Source organism: Capsicum annuum, chromosome 3 (genome assembly GCF_002878395.1).
Source record: "Capsicum annuum cultivar UCD-10X-F1 chromosome 3, UCD10Xv1.1, whole genome shotgun sequence".
In the NCBI taxonomy this organism is placed as follows: domain Eukaryota; kingdom Viridiplantae; phylum Streptophyta; class Magnoliopsida; order Solanales; family Solanaceae; genus Capsicum; species Capsicum annuum.
In genome coordinates this window covers 34,859,453-34,879,680 of record NC_061113.1, presented here as the reverse complement: position 1 = coordinate 34,879,680, position 20,228 = coordinate 34,859,453, and the positions used below count along the sequence as shown (strand labels likewise).

The 20,228-nt window shown below is 36.1% G+C and overlaps 1 protein-coding gene across 3 annotated transcripts; it reads left to right on the top strand.

The window, feature by feature from the left end:
* The first annotated feature begins 7,072 nt into the window (after positions 1-7,072).
* LOC107863961 (serine/threonine-protein phosphatase BSL1) lies at positions 7,073-20,227 on the top strand. 3 transcript variants are annotated; one of them, XM_016710181.2, is made up of 23 exons: positions 7,246-7,427; positions 7,518-7,543; positions 7,727-7,955; positions 8,066-8,126; positions 8,279-8,357; positions 8,446-8,525; positions 8,620-8,714; positions 10,542-10,641; positions 11,540-11,609; positions 11,990-12,091; positions 12,357-12,438; positions 12,529-12,699; positions 14,266-14,431; positions 14,517-14,715; positions 14,786-14,953; positions 15,096-15,334; positions 18,014-18,098; positions 18,187-18,285; positions 18,426-18,625; positions 18,701-18,776; positions 19,307-19,442; positions 19,525-19,664; positions 19,754-20,227. In XM_016710181.2, the coding sequence occupies exons 3-23, from the start codon at positions 7,751-7,753 to the stop codon at positions 19,835-19,837; spliced, it is 2,637 nt and encodes an 878-aa protein (XP_016565667.1). In that variant the 5' UTR covers positions 7,246-7,427; positions 7,518-7,543; positions 7,727-7,750; the 3' UTR covers positions 19,838-20,227. The 3 variants fall into 3 exon arrangements, with proteins under 3 accessions (XP_016565665.1, XP_016565667.1, XP_047265250.1); XM_016710179.2 differs by lacking the exon at positions 7,518-7,543 and having other exon boundaries at positions 7,073-7,427; XM_047409294.1 differs by lacking the exon at positions 7,246-7,427 and having other exon boundaries at positions 7,518-7,577.
* The last annotated feature ends 1 nt before the right edge of the window (position 20,228 follows it).

Below are 20,228 nucleotides of genomic sequence, written 5' to 3'. Positions count from 1 at the left end.
ATTACATTTAGCCTATTTTGGTAACTTTTAAAATAGGTGACCTATTTTGATCACTTTTTTTATTTTGTGGCTTATTTTGGTTCCGAGTTCTATATTTCGAATATTTATGTATTGCTACCCCAATTTTGATATAGCGAATCTACAATTTAAGGACTAACTATTGAAATAGGAAAAAATACATAAAGTAGCATACTTAAATATTAAATTACAAAAAATAACAACATTTTTATCAAATTACATTTTGTAGCATATGTATTTGTATGTATTTGTATTTTTGTAGAAACAGTTTGCAAAAATACAAAATACATATCGACTATAAGGACAGTAAAAATCATATGTATTTATATTTTTGTAGCAACACTTTGCAAAAATACAAAATACAACTTATTATATTATGTAATTATGAAACTGTTGCTATGAAACTCATAATTAAGGAAATAAGTATGCTATTTCTGAATTTTGGCCATTGAAATACACACGAAAACAATAATGGAATTTAGATTGTGAGAAAATACATTTAATCTGTTTAATTTTCAATGTAAAGTCAATCATATTTTTTGATATTGAAGCCGATTTATGTATATGTGCACATAAAGTTTTTTATATATATAACATTTGCTTCAATCAAAGGGGAATTCAAAATTCAAAAATTTCGAATGTCATGCTGCTTTGAACAGTAATGTATGTAACATTTTGAGAAAGTGTTAAAATAGTGCTAGTTTCCTTAAAAACTATGAATACAACTGAATTCCGACTTGAGTACAGAGGCGGATCCAGAATTCCTAAGTTTCGGGTGCCAAATTGTCCACTAAGATAAACGGGTCGATTTTTTAAAATTTTGAGTTACATTTCGAATTATTTATCTTTTTTATTTTTATATACAAATTAATCGAATATGGATATTTAGTTATATTCTCTTTCAAGATATCTGAGATTCAAGATACCTAATTAGTCCAGCTTCTTTTTACGAATAAGAGAAATTAACTCTAAAACATAAAGAAAAAAATGATGTTAAAAAATCAAACTTTGTATAAACCATCTAATATCGTTACTTCAACATATTCATAGTCCATTATCTTTATATGTTGTTACAGATATATAATTGAGAAGGAGTAAAAATTATAGTTTCAATATAGTAGTTATCTTCACTTAGCGTGAGATTTGATGAAAGATTAAACAGATCTTTAAATTTTAAAAAACTTTAGCATGATAATAAATCATTTTTAAAAACTTAATTTTTTAAAACAATTTGCTATTTTTATATATTTTTATTTGTTCATTGATATGGGATACACTTAGGGTGTGTTTGGTATGAAGGAAAACATTTTCCAGAAAATGTTTTTCAGTTTTCTTATGTTTGGTTGGCTTATATGTTTTGGAATGTTTTCCAAACCAACTTATTTTCCCTAAATCTAAGGAAAATGACTTCTCTTTAAAAAGTAAGGAAAACATTTTTCAAAACTCTCTTTCAACCTCACTTTAAAGTTGAAATGTTCATACAATTCTCAAAATCATCTACTCCGCCCCCAATACCCTATCACCTCAACACCACCCCTACCCCCACCCCACCCCACCCCACCTCCTACCCCTACCTCTATCCTACCCCTACCTCCACCCCCCAAAATTCAATTGTTTTAAAAAGTATTTTAAAATTTTTTCTTAGTCCATCCCCTACCCCCACTCCACTCCTACCTCTACCAGCCCCCCTTCCTAAAATAATATCTACATTTTATTAAAAAATTCAAACTTTTCTCTTACCCCACACCCCTTCCCTCCCCTCCCTCCTTACTAACGCCCTCTCTCATCCCTTTCTCCCACACCCACCCACCCACCTCCAACCTCAAAAAAAAAATCTCTCCTACCCTGACCCCAACTCCTACTACCCCCCTCCACGCACCAATTTTTATTTTTTTTAACAAAAAAATTTAAAAAATTTTCTTACCCCACCCCTACTACCTATTCTGACACCCCCACCCACCTGTCTACCAACCCCTTTCCCAAAAAAGGATTTAATTTTTTTAATTTATTTTTTAAAAATGGATTCTAAAATGTATTTGAATTAGTTAACGCAAAAATTTGAATTAGTAAAGAATAGAAATAAAAAAAGAAAAAGCAATGGAAAAGGAGAAGCAGTGAATGGGTAAAGAAAGAGGGCTGAAGCCCTTCCTAAGCAAGGAAGGACATAAAAAAATATAACAACATGCACCAGGAGGGATTCGAACTCGGATCAGTTGGGTGGCAAGGAACTCTCTTTGCCACTGGAGCTATAAAATTACTCTACCTTAAGGATGGCAAGCTTAATTTATATCTCATTTCTTCTGTGCAGTGGAGGATCTATTTGTACTTGTAATGGCCCGAATTCTGAACCCCGAACGCTACACGGTGCTCATAATCTTGAAGGACCACAAGCTAACCCATGACTGATATCTGCTATAATAACTATATAAAAATACTAAAATATGTGGAAATCTGGCGAAAAACTTGCCATAAGGTTCAAAACTGAAATACAACTGTATAAAGTATAACAATACCAAAACTAAAACAACTGCCTGAAAATACTCTAGTCTGTCTAAACATCTAGTCTGAAAAGCCTCTAAAACCATCTAAACTGTGGAGTTGATGAGACAATCCCCTAACTAACTGTGGCTACTGTAAAAAACTGAATCTAATGCAATAAGGAAATAAGGACCATCTTCGAATAATGAGGACTCACTGCTAAGTCTATTACTGCTAGATAAATCTAGCCGCTAAGGGTGCTCTGGAGCCCGAGCGTCTGAACCTATGGTATGAGACACCATAGCGCAAGAGAAAAGTATGCGTCAATACATGAGAATGTACTGGTATGCTAGATGAGGTAACGCTGGATGCAGGGGTTCATATGCATAAATAATACTGACTGAATAACATAAGTATGTTAAATGAGGATACATGTATGAATGTATAAACTATAATTGAAATCGTTGTAACACTGAATACTGAATTCTAATAACTAGAGTTCTGATAATTGAGTTTATTGATACTGATATCTGAGATTAGGCTTATCTAGTGGGTGATCCCTGAAATTACTGATACTGATTGACTGAATCTGAGATCAGGCCTATCTAGCGGGTGATCTCTAAATCTATGAAACTATCTTAGTCATTTTCTAAGTTGAGTGACTATATCTGACAGTCCTGATTTTTGTAATACTGAACTAATTTTTATTACTGAGACTGAATCTGAAACTGAAACTGTGGGAAGTAATCATCTAATCGACTTGCCTCTTTCTAGCTAATTTGGGGTCCAACTTGTAACCCCAGTTGGAAGGATATAAGTACCGTGCCACGGGTAAATACATCTACTAAGACCAGGATGCCAAGCTTATCTAACGGGTGATACCTGGGCGGAGCCAAGCCTAATCTAACGGGTGACCCCTAGGAGGTAGTCAAGCCTAATCTAATGGGTGACTCCTCATCCTGCACTGGCTACGCAGTTCTGGAGTACAGGGACTGCTACTAATGACTCAACCTAACTAACGGAGAAGTCGTTATCCCTGCCTTCACTCGGTGCTGAATCCTACTCCCAACTGAATAGACACTAAACTGAATTCTTAGACTGTACTAGACTGGGATAAATCTGTTATTGATCATGTTGCTTGACTGATCTAACTGAGCTCACTAGATTTCGTTGACTGACGGAATACTACTGAATTCTGTTAACTAATTGAATGCTACTGAGTTCTGAATTGATTATAGAGCCGGACTGGACTGATACCGAGATTATTGAGTTTTCCTAAATTCTGTGACTGACTGAATTCTACGGATCGTGGCTTGATTGAGAGTATTTTAAAAACTGACACTGGCTCTAGACAATCAGCTAAATTGTTGGGTATTAAATACCCCCAGGACTCGATAGCATAAATTAATAAGACTTTGCAATTCTTTAAATAACATGACAATAGTCAATTACTCGCAATACAATCAATGAGGCATTTTATCAAGCACTTAAAGTTATAAGCTTGCACATGAATAGGAATGCATGCTAACATATCATAATTCATTCACTAAGGCCTTTCAACAAACACTTTACATGCATTAACTTATACATAATTGGGGATTTCTTGTCAACATGCTATAATGACTCTATCTCATTCGTATAGGCATTTTATCAAACATATGGGGAGCACGCTTTGGTCATATAACATTCAATACATCTAATTAGCATGGTTACATCAATCAACATGCATTTTGAAGGGTTTATCATGAACACCACATATGCCATCATATATCTGGATCAAATCTTGGCATTTGTAATCTAAAACATGAATTAACACTCAACAGCAACATGGACATGAACTTCAATTCAAATAAATCATGAAAACTTATAAATATATAATCTTTATAGTTTGAAAAGTATTCTTGAACTCCATGGGTAGAAGGGACCCATGAATCAACATCTAACATACCTTACTGCTTGGATTCTTGAAGATTGATGGAGTACCTTTGAGAATTACTCTTGAAATTGATGTTATAGGATTTAGTTCTTGAGAGCAATTTGAGAGGAAAGAGTATATTTTAGTGAATTAGGGCTAAATCTCTTATTTATGGAGCTAAATAGGGGTAGGAAAATGACCCAAATACCCCTCTGGACATGGGTTTTAAAGACAAAAAAATATGCCCAGCGACGCTATAGCCGACGCGGCGCGTCAAGGGTACCAAGGCAATAACCAACGCGATGCGCTGACATCTCATCGATTCACTGAAAATTGCCTTAAGCTGAGGAACATTTTTTCTATCGACGCGATTGGTGACGCGACGCGCCAACATCGCGTCGACTCACTGTTTTGGTCGATTGAACATGGTCTAAACAAGGTCCAAAGATTTTGAAACTTGTCCGAGAACTCCTACTGACATACCTAATCATGAATCAACTTACAAATAGACATTTAAAGGTTGTATGGATCCTGAAATAAGATTGTCAACTTACGAAGGCTAAAATCAATTCTAAGTGTAAACGCTTAGCTAAAATTTTCAAGTTTGGGACCTCTTTTCAAGCCTTAACGGACTGTATATTCATGCATATAATGCAGAAGAATTGAATATATAATATACTTGTCACCCCATGTACAAAGTGGCAGTTAGTGCCACTGGCAATAGACAGAGAATACCACCCTGTAGACCAAGGATCGAATCCCTGTCAATATGAGCATTGTAATTTTTGCCTCCTTCCCTTGCTTGCACAAAGGGAAGCTGCTCAGCACTTCAGCCACCCCCACTTTATTTTTGTGTCTTTCGTTAGATGTGTGTCAAGGGCTTGGTTGTCTTTTTATTCTCCTTTTTAGTTTTTTTTTTCATTAATTTCATTTAGTTGCTATTTTTTATTAATTTAAATGGGTTATTTTTCTTTAATTAATTCCTGCTTTTCTAAAACTTTCTCTTGATTAATCTCTTGATACTAGTGTTTCATGTGTATTTGTGTGAATTAATGAGTATTAAATCTTAAACGTCACATAAATATTATTAAGAACATATCAAATTTTAAAAAAAAGTTCAAGTCTATAAAATTATGGATATTATTATGTTAGAGATATTAAAATTTACAGTTTTCGATCGTTTGAACTAAGTGAAGATGATTAAGTTGAAACTATAATTTTAATTCTTTCAAATTATATATCTGCAACAACACTCTCAACATATAAAGGTAATGGAATATGAATATATGAAGATAACTATATCATATGGTTTATATAAATTTAAATTTTTAACATGAAAAATATCTTTCTCTCTCTCAAAGTTTTGAACAATAAGACCTCTTATATCGAAAAAAAAATTAAACTACTTAGGAGTTTTTGATCTCAGAATATATAAAAAAAGAACATAACTCGCTAGACGTATTTGATCGATTTGCTTATAAAATAAAAAAATGATAAATAACCCAAATTATAACCCAAAATTAAAAGAATCAACCCACAAATCCTACTTGGACAGCATGACACCCGGTACCTCAAAATCCTGGAACCGCCTCTGCTTCTGTATATATGCATATATAGACAAAGTTTCAGTTGAGGTTATCTGGTGCCGTGGCACCCTCACCCACACACATAGATCCGCCCCTGCTTGCGTAGCAGAGAGTAAAACTTGAGCTTTAACCGTGGTACTTTGAGCTCCACTGTTACTGTGGGTACCACACTTAGCGTTATACAACTCCTTATACATATATATACTGATACGCCTGGTGTAGTGACACCTCATTCTTTAAATAGATTTATCCCTTGAATCAATACAATAAGAAATTATGATGTTCGATTAGTTAAAAATTTTAAAAATATTTTCTCTAGAAAAAGTTGCTTAAAGATAAAGAAAAATAAATTCACTAATGGAAGTAGTAAAAACAAGTTTCACCAGTGATATTCCATATTAATTGTATCCTCTATTCTCCAGCATATTGCGTATTTATCACTATCCTATAGTCTCCATCGGCATCACTCCCCATCTCTACCCACTCTACCTTCCATAGTATTTGGATCCATTTTGGTTATAAAAATGTAAGTAGTTTTTGGGAAAATTTCTTACAAATTATTTGTCAAAAAATTTATCATTTTTTGACAAAAAAAAAATCCAAATTCCAAGAAATTCGGAAAAAATAGTTTTGGGCCAACTCTAGTTTTTGGGTACTTTTAAAAATTTGCCTCCAATTTTTATGTTTTATATAAAAATAAACCCCACTAATTCTTGTCTCTTGTTAACTAATAATGAAAATGTGTACATGTATGCATATTGGTCAAGTCATTAGTAGTTGAAGCTTATAATCTATATTTTTTCAATTACTAAATATAGTTATCACGAAACATATTATTATAAAATGATAATATAAACTTGTGAGTATTTTAAATAATTTTTAGAACTTATCAGTATAAATTATATTTTAATATTTTTTCTTAAAAAGTGAAATATATTTTTCAAAAATTATGGTCAAACGCATGCTGAAACTTCAATCAAAACTGATTTATCAAAAATATTTGAGAATTTATGATCAAACACTAATTTCGTTTAGATTATATATAAATGCTTTTAGAATAAGTAATATTTTTGAACCTACTTGTTTTCTTCTGAACCAAACACACCCTTGACCATAATTACTATTTTGATAATTTCATCTCAATTTATCACCTGTCATAATTTAACATGATTAGGGGGCATTAACCAATTATGCCAAATATCCTCGGATTTTATGTTATTATATACTATCTGATTTCATTTGAGAATCTAGAAGAAAATATGATGAGAATTTAAGTTTATTTCATAGCTTTCAATTGTAGACTTCCAAGTCTAAAATTTGACCAAGTAGTAGGCAGCCATTTTACTTGCACTATTAGTTAGCAACAAAATACTCTTGCTGACTAATCTTCTTCTCCCACACCTTCATTTCCCAAATCAACAACGCCAAAGGTAAAATATTAAATTTATGATTCAACATATATACATTTTATTTTATTTTTTTGCAATTTGTTAATTTTTTATTTTTTATTTTAAATTAAGGCTATTCCCATGCCCAACTTTGGAAAGTGAGTAAGCAAACCCAGCTGCTCCTGTTACCCTGTATTACTTCTTTTATTCATTCATTCATTCATTCATTCCCTTTTTGTGTGGCTTATTTCAAGATTCAGAATCAGTAATTTCAATTGTTGGATCCAAATTCACTTTTATTTTCTGTAGAGTGACAGTTTTTTGCTTTTATTGCAAATAAGGTTGTTGTGGTTGATTAATTTTTGATGATGGGTTCGAAGCCGTGGCTACATCCAGCTCCAACCTATCGTCTGCTAGAAACGTTTTGGGATACGGATGAGGATGCCCCAGGTCCACGTTGTGGTCATACTCTCACTGCTGTAGGTGCCACCAAGACCCATGGTGCCCGGCTTATACTGTTTGGTGGTGCCACTGCTATCGAGGGTGGCAATGGGGCTGCCCCTGGCATAAGTAATTTTCTGTTTTCTACTTTTGCTTTGTGATCCTTTTGTATAAAGATTGATACTTTATTGTTTCTTGGGACTGACATTTAGTTTAATTGTGTATCAATTTGATTTTAGGGCTGGCTGGTGTAACCAATTGTATTCATTCGTTCGATGTTCTTACCAGAAAATGGACTAGGTATGTGTTGTACATATCTAATTCTTCTAGGATCTAATTCTATATCACGTCCTTTTTTGGCTTGCTTGGGCTTTAAGGGGAGAACTGGAAACGAATGTTGATAGTATTTTATGTCGGTGATACTGAGATTTTATGCTCCTTGAATTACACAGACTTAGACCAGCTGGTGAACCACCTTCACCAAGAGCTGCACATGCTGCTGCGGCTGTTGGAACAATGGTTGTATTCCAGGTGATTAAAGTTTACGTTTTTTAATTGTTAGAATTAAAATGATCATTAGAAAGAATGACTACAACATCTATTGTTGTTTTATTACTAGGGTGGGATAGGACCGGCTGGGCATTCAACTGATGATCTTTATGTGCTTGACATGACAAATGAAAAGTTCAAGTGGCACAGGTTAGCTTTTGGATAGGCAGTTGCATTTTGTCTCCCTTTTTCAATTATTACTACAGCTCTTGGTTCATGACTAATTCCTTTTTTTTGTTTCTAGAGTTGTTGTTCAAGGTCAGGGTCCTGGACCACGGTATGGCCATGTAATGGACTTGGTTGCACAAAGATATCTGGTAACTGTCAGTGGCAATGACGGTGAGTGCAATATTTTTTTGAGTTACTAATTGAGTGGATGTGTTTTTCCTTACTACCACATCAGAAGATTAAATTGGCGTTCTTTCATTTGCAACATAATTCACTGCAGGTTATATTCACATGACTATGAGCAGTTAAAATTAGGATTTTAGGACAGATTGAAGTAAGACAAAATATACATTCATTGGCTAGATTACCCCCCACCCCACCCACCCAAAGTAAAATGCTTATTTTGTAGAATATTAATCAGACCAACAATGTTATGCAAGATTAAAGGCCAGCCTCTTAGGTGGAACATACTCATAAGATGAATGTCCTGGAAATGCAAATGTTAAGATTGATATGAAGTAATACAAGTTTGGACAAGACTAGAAAAAATTAAGCTAATGGATGGTGCAATTGGCACATATGAAGACGTTAATAGTCTTACATTGGTTGAGGATATGAGTTGTTGTCTCCTTATATCATGTTAGGTAACCCTCACCTCATATGTTACTTTTAGGATTGAATTAGGCCCAAGGTCCATTTTCTTAAGGCTTAACATGGTATGAAGAGTAAGACCCATCCCTATTTTGATTTACCACAAAATTGGACCCCTATGTAATAGTGTGTTGCTCCTAATGTCTAGTCCTGCTTGTGTGTGGGTGTGGGGTGTTGGGGGGGGGGGGGGGGGGGAGGTATTAGAATCCTACTATTGTCGAGGTATGGGTTGTTTGTCTCCTCATATGGGTTTTTAGGCAATCCTCACTTCATAAGCTAGCTTTTCGGGATACCTAGAGCTAGGGTCTATGTTCTTTACATAAGATAAATGAAGAAAAGATTGCATGTATAGTTTAGTCATGTCCTAGGTAGACCTCTAGATGCTCCAGTCCGTATGAAATGTGAGTAAAAGGTAACAAAAGGAGATGGTGAATGAGTAAAATCACTTGAAGGAGATTTGTCTCAAAATATCTAAAGTCTCTAGGAATCTATACAGATTTAGCCACAATGGAAACCAAATAGGAGCATGATGCAAACAAAGTATCTGTTAGGGGATGCCAACTAGTCGGAACTAAACTGATGGTTCATGTAGAGATAATTATGAGATTTAGAGAACCTCTAATTTGCCTAAGAAAAATTTATTAGTACTCGATGAAATGGGCCTAAAGAGAGCAAAATCATTATAGGCGATTTATATAACTGGCCTGCTCCAATTGATTTGAGATTGAGGCGTAATTCATTGATTGATTGTTTACTGACTGATTATGTAGTCATAAATAAAATACATATTTGGGAGTATATCATGGATAGTTATGTCTTGATCTAGCTTAGTTTTCCACAATTTACTTCGATGGTGTCATAGCATGATCTGACCAATTCCATTTTTCCTAATATCTCAGTAACAGTGTGATGTATCGATAGTAATCTGAATTTTGAAGATTATTAATGCATATTTTATTCACAGTTGTTGGGCATACAACTTACTTTAGGATCAGAAAAAAGAAATATGCAGCTGTAGCATCACTTTATCATCTCACAATTAAACGATAAACTGTTTGATTTTTTTACGTTAATAAATAGCTGTAACGTGACTGATAAAAGATGATCGTAAGACCTCTTCTCCTTGCTGTCCTAACTCCTATATACATCCATAAAGTTGGAACAAGTTGATTTGTTTGAATAGTGAATGCCATAACTCATTTCTGCCAAGTCTAGCTTCTGTAGCTTGCATTTCAGATGCATTAAGAGTTCTATGCTGGAATATGTATGCTTCATGGCATTTTTAGTTCTCTGTCACTAGCCCTCCTTATTATGTATTCTAGATGTTTAATTTTCCCTGATTTCCAGGGAAAAGAGTTCTTTCTGATGGTTGGGCCTTGGATACTGCTCAGAAACCTTATGCATGGCAGAGGCTGAATCCAGAAGGCGATAGACCCTCAGCTAGAATGTGAGTCTACATTGTTTTATCTCAGTTCCAAGAGATCTTAGTGACTGAGAGTCTTCCTGATAGGTTCTTGTTGTTTTTTATTGTTATTAAATCTACATATCTTTAGTTACTTGAATTCATGAAATTCAGACAAGTAGATCTTCTATATCCATTTGGAATACTACCCTATTTTCATGCTAAAAAGCTGTTCTGGGTTGACTATAGAAGCGCTTCTCAGAAACTAGGTGACAAATGATAGAAAGGGTTGACAAAAATAGTTACTCTTTGAGGTTTTGAGATACTTAATTCACCTATGAGCTTATGCAACAATCGCAATGTCCAGAATCCTTTGATTCTCAGCAAGGGCTGGAGTCGCTTGACCTATTTAGGACATCTCCTCCTTAATCTCTCTTGTCAGATCACACAGTGTTTTCTATTCCATACCTTGTCATTGTCTCTGTTGAGCACAACCTGCTACTTTGAAACTTGTGATATTCTTTCAATTCTTTTTATTTGCAGAAGTACATATCCACTTCTATGTATATCTCTTTCCCTCATTTGCTATGAAAATATGTTTTTGTCCTCAAAATTGTCAGTTCTGAAAACTGTCTGATACCACTATCGCCTCCCAGTTATTATTGTTCTTGGCATACTCTCTCTGAAGTAGTTGAGCCTGAAATGTTTTGGCTGATTGCTCCAAGCTGCTGCTTCTAAGATAATTCTCTCCTTCAATCTTCCCACACTAGACTAATTTTTATCTTTCCTCTATGGCTGGCTCTCTCTCTCTCTCTCTCATTCTTTTTACTTATTATTGGTTCTTAGTAGCTTACATACTCATTCATGGTGTGGTTTTCTTACGATTAATGGTACTGTAATTTCCTCCCTCGATACTATCTTTCCGAAATGTATGTTCTTTTAGGTATGCAACAGCTAGTGCTCGGACCGATGGCATGTTTTTGCTTTGCGGTGGTAGAGATGCTTCAGGCACGGTAAGTACTCATATAGTAATCAATGTTCTTACTGATAACTCTTCCACTGGCTTGTTTCTTGCTTCACGATAGCAAGTTCTTTTAAGCTAATGAAACACAGTTAGATTTTAACTTTATTTTGTGTAGCATTTTAAAATGTTAGTCAACTTGTGATATATTGTGGAATTCATAGGAAATTGATGTAGCTGGTTTTAGGTGTCCATAAGCTCAATCTTCTTGGATATGTATCATTCTTTCAGCTGTATATTGCTGTTGAAGCAACTAATAGTCCTAAACAGGAAGGGCCTGTGAACTGTGGGTTACGACCTGGATATAGTGCTTTTGATATGTAGTCTTCTAAATGATGTGGTTGCTGATTCCTGGAGTGCTTCCGTTTGCAGCCCTTAGCAGATGCTTATGGCCTGCTTATGCATAGGAATGGCCAGTGGGAGTGGACTCTCGCACCAGGAGTGGCACCATCACCAAGGTATCAACATGCTGCGGTAAGTACTACTTCCTCCTTTCCATCTTATGTCAAAATGTTTGACTGAGCTTGGTATTTAAGAAATTAAAGAAGATATATACATGTATGTAAGCTAAATATACGTGAAGTACCAAAATTATCCTTTTAAGTGAGTGGTAGTGAGATTTCTATGTATATTTTCATTCTCTCCCCTACCAAAATTATCCTTTTAAGTGAGGCTGTTTGTCCCCCACAGCCCTCACTTTTCTGATATTTTCTGAATTAGCATTTTTGCTGGTGATTAGGTATTTGTTGGTGCAAGACTGCATGTTACAGGGGGTGCTCTTAGAGGTGGTCGTGGAGTAGAAGGTGAAGCAGCTATTGCAGGTGTGAGATTTCATCCTGTTGTGCATAATTTGATTGCTTATACTGTCAATGGATATCATTAAATATTTTCAATTTTACTGCTTTAAAAAGTGTTGGACACTGCTGCTGGAGTTTGGTTAGATAGGCACGGGCTGGTAACTGCTTCACGTGGTAGCAAGGGCCAGAATGAACAAGATCCTTCTTTGGAGCTTATGCGTCGTTGTCGCCATGCAGCTGCATCTGTTGGCGATCGAATATATATCTATGGTGGTCTTAGGGGAGGTAATGAATGCCACTGGCAATATGCAGATTTTAAACTATTCGAATGATGTCTATTCTCCTTTTTAGAACCCCCTTCAACTGGTTAATCTCTGTACTTATCTTGCAGAAAGCTTGATTTAGTGGTAAGTGTATTTACATGAGTTAAGCTATGAGAAAGTTAAGGATTTAAGGGTCTGTGACTAAGCAAAAATTCTCTTAGCATTCCATCTACAAAAGGATTGTCAATTGCTCTGAGTTGATTTACTTTCAGCAACAGATCACAGATGTACCATGACTTTTTTCTTCTTTTTTGCACTTATGTGTACTCATGAGAAATCAAAATTTATACAGACTTTCCGAACAATAGTCCAGCATTACATAAACATTGCAGAGAATGATGAAAAATGAGTTGGGAAATTTAAGCTAATTTTATGGCCATATGTCCTTTCTAAAGTAATAATAAACCACCTAATGAGCTTTTGGTGGTATAGATGACTCTTCTGAGGGTTTTTATGCCTCCCTTTGCTACCACTTTGATGACCATGCAATTTTGCTTTCTGTTGTCTAGTACTAGTATTCCTCATTTCGTCTTTATTTGTTTTTTTTTCTTTTTTAATCATAATAAGCTTAATTCTGGAATATTCTTCAAGTAACATCAAATCAGTTAAATAGGTTTGCACGTGCTGTCATTACCATTAAGATCTTTGGTTTTGAATTCACAATATATTTTTTTTTTATAAGTATTCATAAACGAGACCCCACTTTGTGGAACTACAATGGGTATGTTTTTGTGTTGTTGATAAATATTCATAATATCTTTCTAAGAGTGAGAGCAGATTGATGGTGTATCTAAGATGAATTTTGCAAGTCGATTGGATGGATGATTGTGTTGGTGAAGTAACATTCTATACTCTTGTTGTACCATTTATATGGCACACGTCGATTTTAGGACGTTCCAAAATATCTAAGGTGATCTTTCAGTAACAGTAAAAATTCAAATTCACAGAAACATATCAGCTTTAAACAATGATTCAAATGTCTTGGCTGTTACACTGACTTATCAACGAGTACCCAGTGGTGGATGGAGAGTTTATTACTGGGTTCAACTGAACCCAGCGTTTTCGATATAGAGTACGGATATATGCGTAAAAGAATATTAAAGTTTTGGCAGGCATTATCTTCTGAACCCATAATTTCAAAAGTGATAGGATTTTTATTTTTTTATTTTTATTCTAAAAATAAAAATAATAAGAACATAAAGGTTTAGCTCATTAAATTTGAAATCTAAATCCGCCTCTGCTAGTACTTTCATATTTTTTCTTCTATTATTAGTGCTAACTTTCCTTGTAATACTCCATTCCCCATACTAACTGCATCACATAAAATGAGATGGAGGGAGTACTTGTTTGCTACAGGAATATTAATTTTGCAATGAATCATGAATGGTATTGCGAAAAGGACCTTCATATGGAACCAGATGAACTTCATGATAATGGTGTTATATGCTTTTGCAAGTTGCATGCTGATCATACTCCCTGGGGTCAAGTGTTTTCACGGTGTTCTTAAATCAGATTATCTTTGCTGCAGATACACTTTTGGATGAATGTCTGGTTGCAGAAAATTCTCCACATTCTAGCATCAATTCCCCAGTCATAACGTCTGAGCGAGCCATTGGCATCCCAATATCAAACAACTCAAATTTCTTACCAGATTCTGATGGAAAACCTGTGACCCACCCATCTGGTGGGTTGAGGTATTATTTCACTTCGTCTTTAGTTCTTGGTATCATTTTCTCATTCAGTTCATCCTCATAATTTTAAAGCATCACATGTTAACAGCATGGATAAAGATTCTATGGAAAAATTGACCAAGGATTTTGCTGCTGAAGCTGAGGCTGCTAATGCTGTTTGGCAATTAGCGCAGGCTGCATCTGCCGCTCTTGAAGTAACATCGGTCTCAGACGAGGGCTCTCAAGTTCCAGACACCGCTTCTGAGGGTAGTGACAGTGAGTCAGCTGTCCGCCTTCATCCTAGAGCTGTATGTACTCTGCTCTGTTGTCTAGTGAGTTTATTTGATAGAAGGTGAAATCACTTTCCAAATACTGCAGGTTGTAGTTGCAAAAGAAACTGTCGGGAACCTGGGGGGAATGGTGAGGCAATTGTCATTGGATCAATTTGAAAATGAGAGCAGACGTATGCTTCCCTCATATAATGATATTTCAAATCCAACAAAAAAATTCGCACGGCAGAAATCACCTCAAGGATTGCATAAAAAGGTAACCCCAGCAACCTGCAACAGATTTTTTTTCCTCAAATCTTAATGGTCAACGACAATATCTCTGTTTGTTAAGGTCTCTTGTGTTCTTTTTGCTGATTTTTATTTGTCGGGATATGTAATCTTCTACTGTTGTATTGCAGATCATATCCACTTTGCTTAGACCGAGAAATTGGAAAGCACCTGTAAATAGAAAGTTCTTTCTTGATTCATATGAAGTGGGTGAGCTTTGTTATGCAGCTGAGCAGATCTTCATGCATGAGCCTACAGTTCTTCAATTGAAAGCTCCTGTCAAAGTGTTTGGTGATCTACATGGACAGTTCGGTGATCTGATGCGTCTGTTTGATGAATATGGATTTCCTTCCACTGCTGGAGACATAACGTAAGTTTGAACAAAGCTTGAGAATTAGTTTTTTCTCATTTGCAGTAGCTTGACTGCTCTGAACAATTTCAACTTAAGCTCGGATTTTAAGCTCTAGCATGCTTACCAAATTTAATCATCTCAAACTCCAAATAAAGATGAGTAGAGAAGTCTGGAATATCATACTTTTGGCATTATTTTACCACTATTGTTGGTTTGGCCAAAACTAATCACTAGTAACCATAATCCCCAGTCCCCAAAGCGTTGGTTCAACAACCAAGGTAGTACAATGCGGGATGTGTGATAGGCACACTTCACAGGTTTGAAACCCGAGTGGTGAACCAAATTTGTCCCTTATATTCCGAAGTTCCAAAGAAACAACCAATTTCTAGATTATTGTAAGAAAAAAGGTTATCGAGAATCCCCAGGTCAATGTTGTAAGTTCTTCATCCCTGTTACTAAATACCAAGTAGAAATGCTTTCACTTCCCACGGTGCACAGGTGTGCAACTTGGCCTTTTCCTTATGTAAGAGAGTTTTGGACTTTTCTAATACTTAGAACTTTAGATAAGATCTGAGAGGATGAATAGATGCAGAAAACAAAAAGTACCTGTAACTGATAAGAAGTAAAAAGATTTTGTTGATTAATATTTAATGAAACTCAATAAAAAAAGATAGAATATGGTTAATCTTTTAATCTCTTAGAAAACAAGAATTCCCTTTAATAAGTAGGAGATAATCAATGATAAATACCTAAAGAGAAATGTCGCGAAGTTAAAGATAAACTGACAAAAAAATATTAGTTACATAATTTGTAAATTAAAATAACATTTGGTTTTTCAGAAGCAAACTTTGACTCATTTCCCTGTTAGATTGAAATAAGCTGTGAAAACGTATTAAAGGTATAGGAATTTTGGAAGTATACAACAACAACACAACAACAACAAACCCAGTGTATTCCCACAAAGTAGGGTCTTGGGAGGGTAAGATGTACGCAGTCCATACCGCTACCTCCGAAGAAGTAGAGAGGTTGTTTCCAATAGACCCTCGGCTCAAGATAAAGAATAGTAAACAAGGGGATGTATGACATAACAGAAAAGGCGTAAGAAATAATAAAATATAAATCAGAGAAATACGAAATACGAGCGATAAGGTAACACGAAATAAGAAAATAGGAACTAGGAAATTATGAATGGGGCACCCACCTAAAAGTAACAAACACTCACAAACCAAAGACACCTATATACACAGTCCTAAGGTTACTAACCCGGCTACACAAGATCCCTCCTGACGGCTTGCTACAACCCACACCCTCCCGCTAGCATTCTACCCTTATCCGCGACCTCCACACCTTCCTATCTAGGGCCATGTCCTCAGTAAGCTGCAGCTGTTCCATGTCATGTCTGATCACCTCTCTCCAATATTTCTTTGGCCTACCTCTACTCCTCCTGAAACCATCCAACACCAGCCTCTCACACCTACGAACTGGGGCATCCGCGTCCCTCCTCATCACATGCTCAAACCATCTCAGTCTTCCTTCCCGCATCTTGTCCTCCACCGAAACCACTCCCATTTTCTCCCGAATAATCTCATTCCTAACCCTGTCCCCTCTATTAAGCCCATACATCCAACGCAGCACTCATTTCTGGCACCTTCAATTTTTGGATGTGGGAGTGCTTGACTGGCCAACACTTCGCTTCATACAACATGGCCGGACGGACTGCCACTCTATAGAATTTGCCTTTAAGCTTAAGGGGCACCTTCTTATCACACAACACTCCCGAGACGAGCCTCCACTTCATCCAATCTGCTCCAATACGGTTAGCGACATCCCCATCAATCTCACTATTCCCTTGAATCATAGACCCATTAAAACTATCCCTCTTACAAACATCCTGGGAGTTCAACCTCACCACCACATCGTCCTCCTGCCTTAAGTCACTAAACTTGCATTCCAAATACTCCGTCTTGGGCCTACTCAACCTGAACCCCTTAGACTCAAGGGTTTGCCTCCAAACCTCCAATTTGTCATTCACGCCCCTCCGCGTCTCAGCAATCAGCACTACATCATCCGCAAATACCATACACCAAGGCACCTCGCCTTGAATACTCCGCGTCAACACGTCCATCACCAACGCAAATAGGAGCGGACTAAGAGTTGATCCCTGGTGCAACCCTATCTTGAATTTTGGAAGTATAGCTTTAGAAATTATAAAGACTTCATATTAATGCCATATTAAGTTCTTTAAAAATTCAAGAAAGATAAATGAATAATTTAATTCTTAAAGGGTATAAAAATCCAACTTTTGATGGGCAATTGAGCATTATGGTAATCTAACTCTGCATTAAAGGGCTTCCCACTATTAGTATAAAATATGATGATGATTATATTGCTGGCTAATATGCTGCAGACCGTTTATTATCCTATTAAATACTGTTTCTTGTGCCTGAAAGGCCAATGTCATGATCCCTGAGGTCTTCTATTATTTGCAAAATTGGTTCTGCTTTAATTTCATCGTTTATAAACTAAGAAGTTTGATGTTTCTCTTTCTGAGGCTAGAAAACGTCAACAATTTGTAACAATAAAGAAAATACTGATAGTTTGAAGCTTTTTAACTATTAATGTAATATTTTCTATTTTACTCAAATTTCTTCTTATCAATTTCTCGTGTCTGATGACCACTCTTTGTGTGGCTTTCAGTTATATCGACTATTTGTTCCTGGGTGATTACGTTGATCGAGGGCAGCACAGCTTGGAGACAATCACTTTACTCCTAGCTCTAAAGGTAATCCTTGTTGTCTAACACGATACTTTCCTGTCATGTATTGACATCCCTTTATCTAACCAAATAACTCACCTGTTCTGAATTTCAGATTGAATATCCAGAGAATGTACATTTGATAAGGGGGAATCATGAAGCTGCTGATATTAATGCTCTTTTTGGCTTCCGTATTGAATGCATTGAGAGAATGGTAAGTTATAATGTCAAATATATGTACTACAGTTGTCAAATCTCAAGTTTGAAGGCGCTGTTGTGTGTGTGTGCGCACGCGCGCGCGCGTCTGTGTCTGTCAAATGTATCGGGCTATACTGATGGAAGACATCCATGTAGGGAGAGAGTGATGGGATCTGGGCATGGACGCGTTTCAATCAACTTTTTAACTATCTTCCATTGGCTGCCCTCATCGAAAAGAAAATCATCTGCATGCATGGTGGCATAGGGAGGTCAATAAATTCACTTGAGCAGATAGAGAAGATAGAGAGGCCAATAACAATGGATGCTGGTTCGATAGTTCTAATGGATTTGCTATGGTATGTTGCTTTTTTTTCAGAACCGTCTGGCAGGACAATTTAGAGAAGATTCTTATGTCATTGATTTATTTGCAGGTCTGATCCCACAGAAAATGACAGTGTAGAAGGCTTAAGACCTAATGCCAGAGGTCCTGGTCTCGTAACATTTGGGGTCTGTCCGTTTTCTTTGAATGAAGTTCACCAGACAATTTCAGCGAGTCTGCGATAAGATAAAACATTTTTGGGAGTCAAATTTCTTATTTTTTGTTAAATCATTTTGAATGTCAAATTTTTTATTTTTTGTTAAATCATTTTGAATGTCAAATTTCTTATTTTTTGTTAAGTCATTTTTGAAAGTCAAATTCCGTATTTTTTGCTCGAATTTTTGTGCTCGTCACTGAATTATTTTTTAAATTTTAAGCTCAACTTTTATTCATCTAAGTTGCGTAGACTCTTCACTTTTGATGCCGCACCCGTGTTGGATTCTCTAAAAGTTCACTACTTTTTGGAGAATCCGAGGCACCCGCTGACATTGTTGAAGAGTCCCAGCCACATAGTTATTCATTATTCGTGATTATATCCACTGTACTGTGGATTCCTACAAAGATGCACGTCTATTTTCATATGGAATCTAATATTTTTCATGTCAAGATTCACATACAAAGCTACAATGTGGTCTTACATTAATTGTGGACTTCGCAGCCTGATCGTGTAACTGAATTCTGCAAGAAAAACAAACTGCAGCTGATTATTAGAGCGCACGAGTGTGTCATGGATGGATTTGAAAGATTTGCCCAGGGGCAGCTGATCACTCTTTTTTCTGCCACCAACTATTGTGGTATGCATTAAAGAGTACAGTTTTTTCTTTCCCTTGTATGAGAGTGCATTCTAATAATTTCTAACCAAGAAAATACATTCAGGAACTGCCAACAATGCCGGTGCTATCCTAGTAGTAGGCAGAGGTTTGGTTATAGTTCCAAAGTTGATCCATCCTTTGCCGCCTCCTCTTCAATCCCCTGAAACATCTCCAGAACGAGTCATGGAGGACACTTGGATGCAGGTACCAGGATGCTTGCTTTTCTTGTTATTCCCTATTCGAGCTTACAGTTGTTACATTATTTCCTACTAAGATGCATTCTGTGTGTTTAGGAACTCAACATTCAAAGACCACCTACTCCTACCAGGGGTCGTCCACAACCAGATCATGACCGGAGCTCACTTGCCTATATTTGATGCGTGGTCATCTATTCTGGCCATCTGATTTTGTTCTGTTCTATTCTGTTCTGGGGTCGCAAATTCCATTGGTGATGCATTCATTCATAAGTTGGTTGATAATTCAGCACAAATTGCCCACGTATATTCTATAGGCTTCAAAACGCTGGATGCATTCCACAGATACCAGTCAGAATGCATCCAACATTGTAAAATAGCTGGAGTGGTAGAATTTGAGCTGTTAAAGAGTGAAAAGTTGATATAGATAGTATTATTTACAGTGAAAAAGGAGTATTGTTTAGCAGAGTGCTAGGCGTTTTGGATGTAAAAAGCTAGAGATATTTTATTCTCAAACTTGATATTTTCAGTGTGGTTTCTATATATAACGTCTTCAAATATTTTTCGTTGAAAG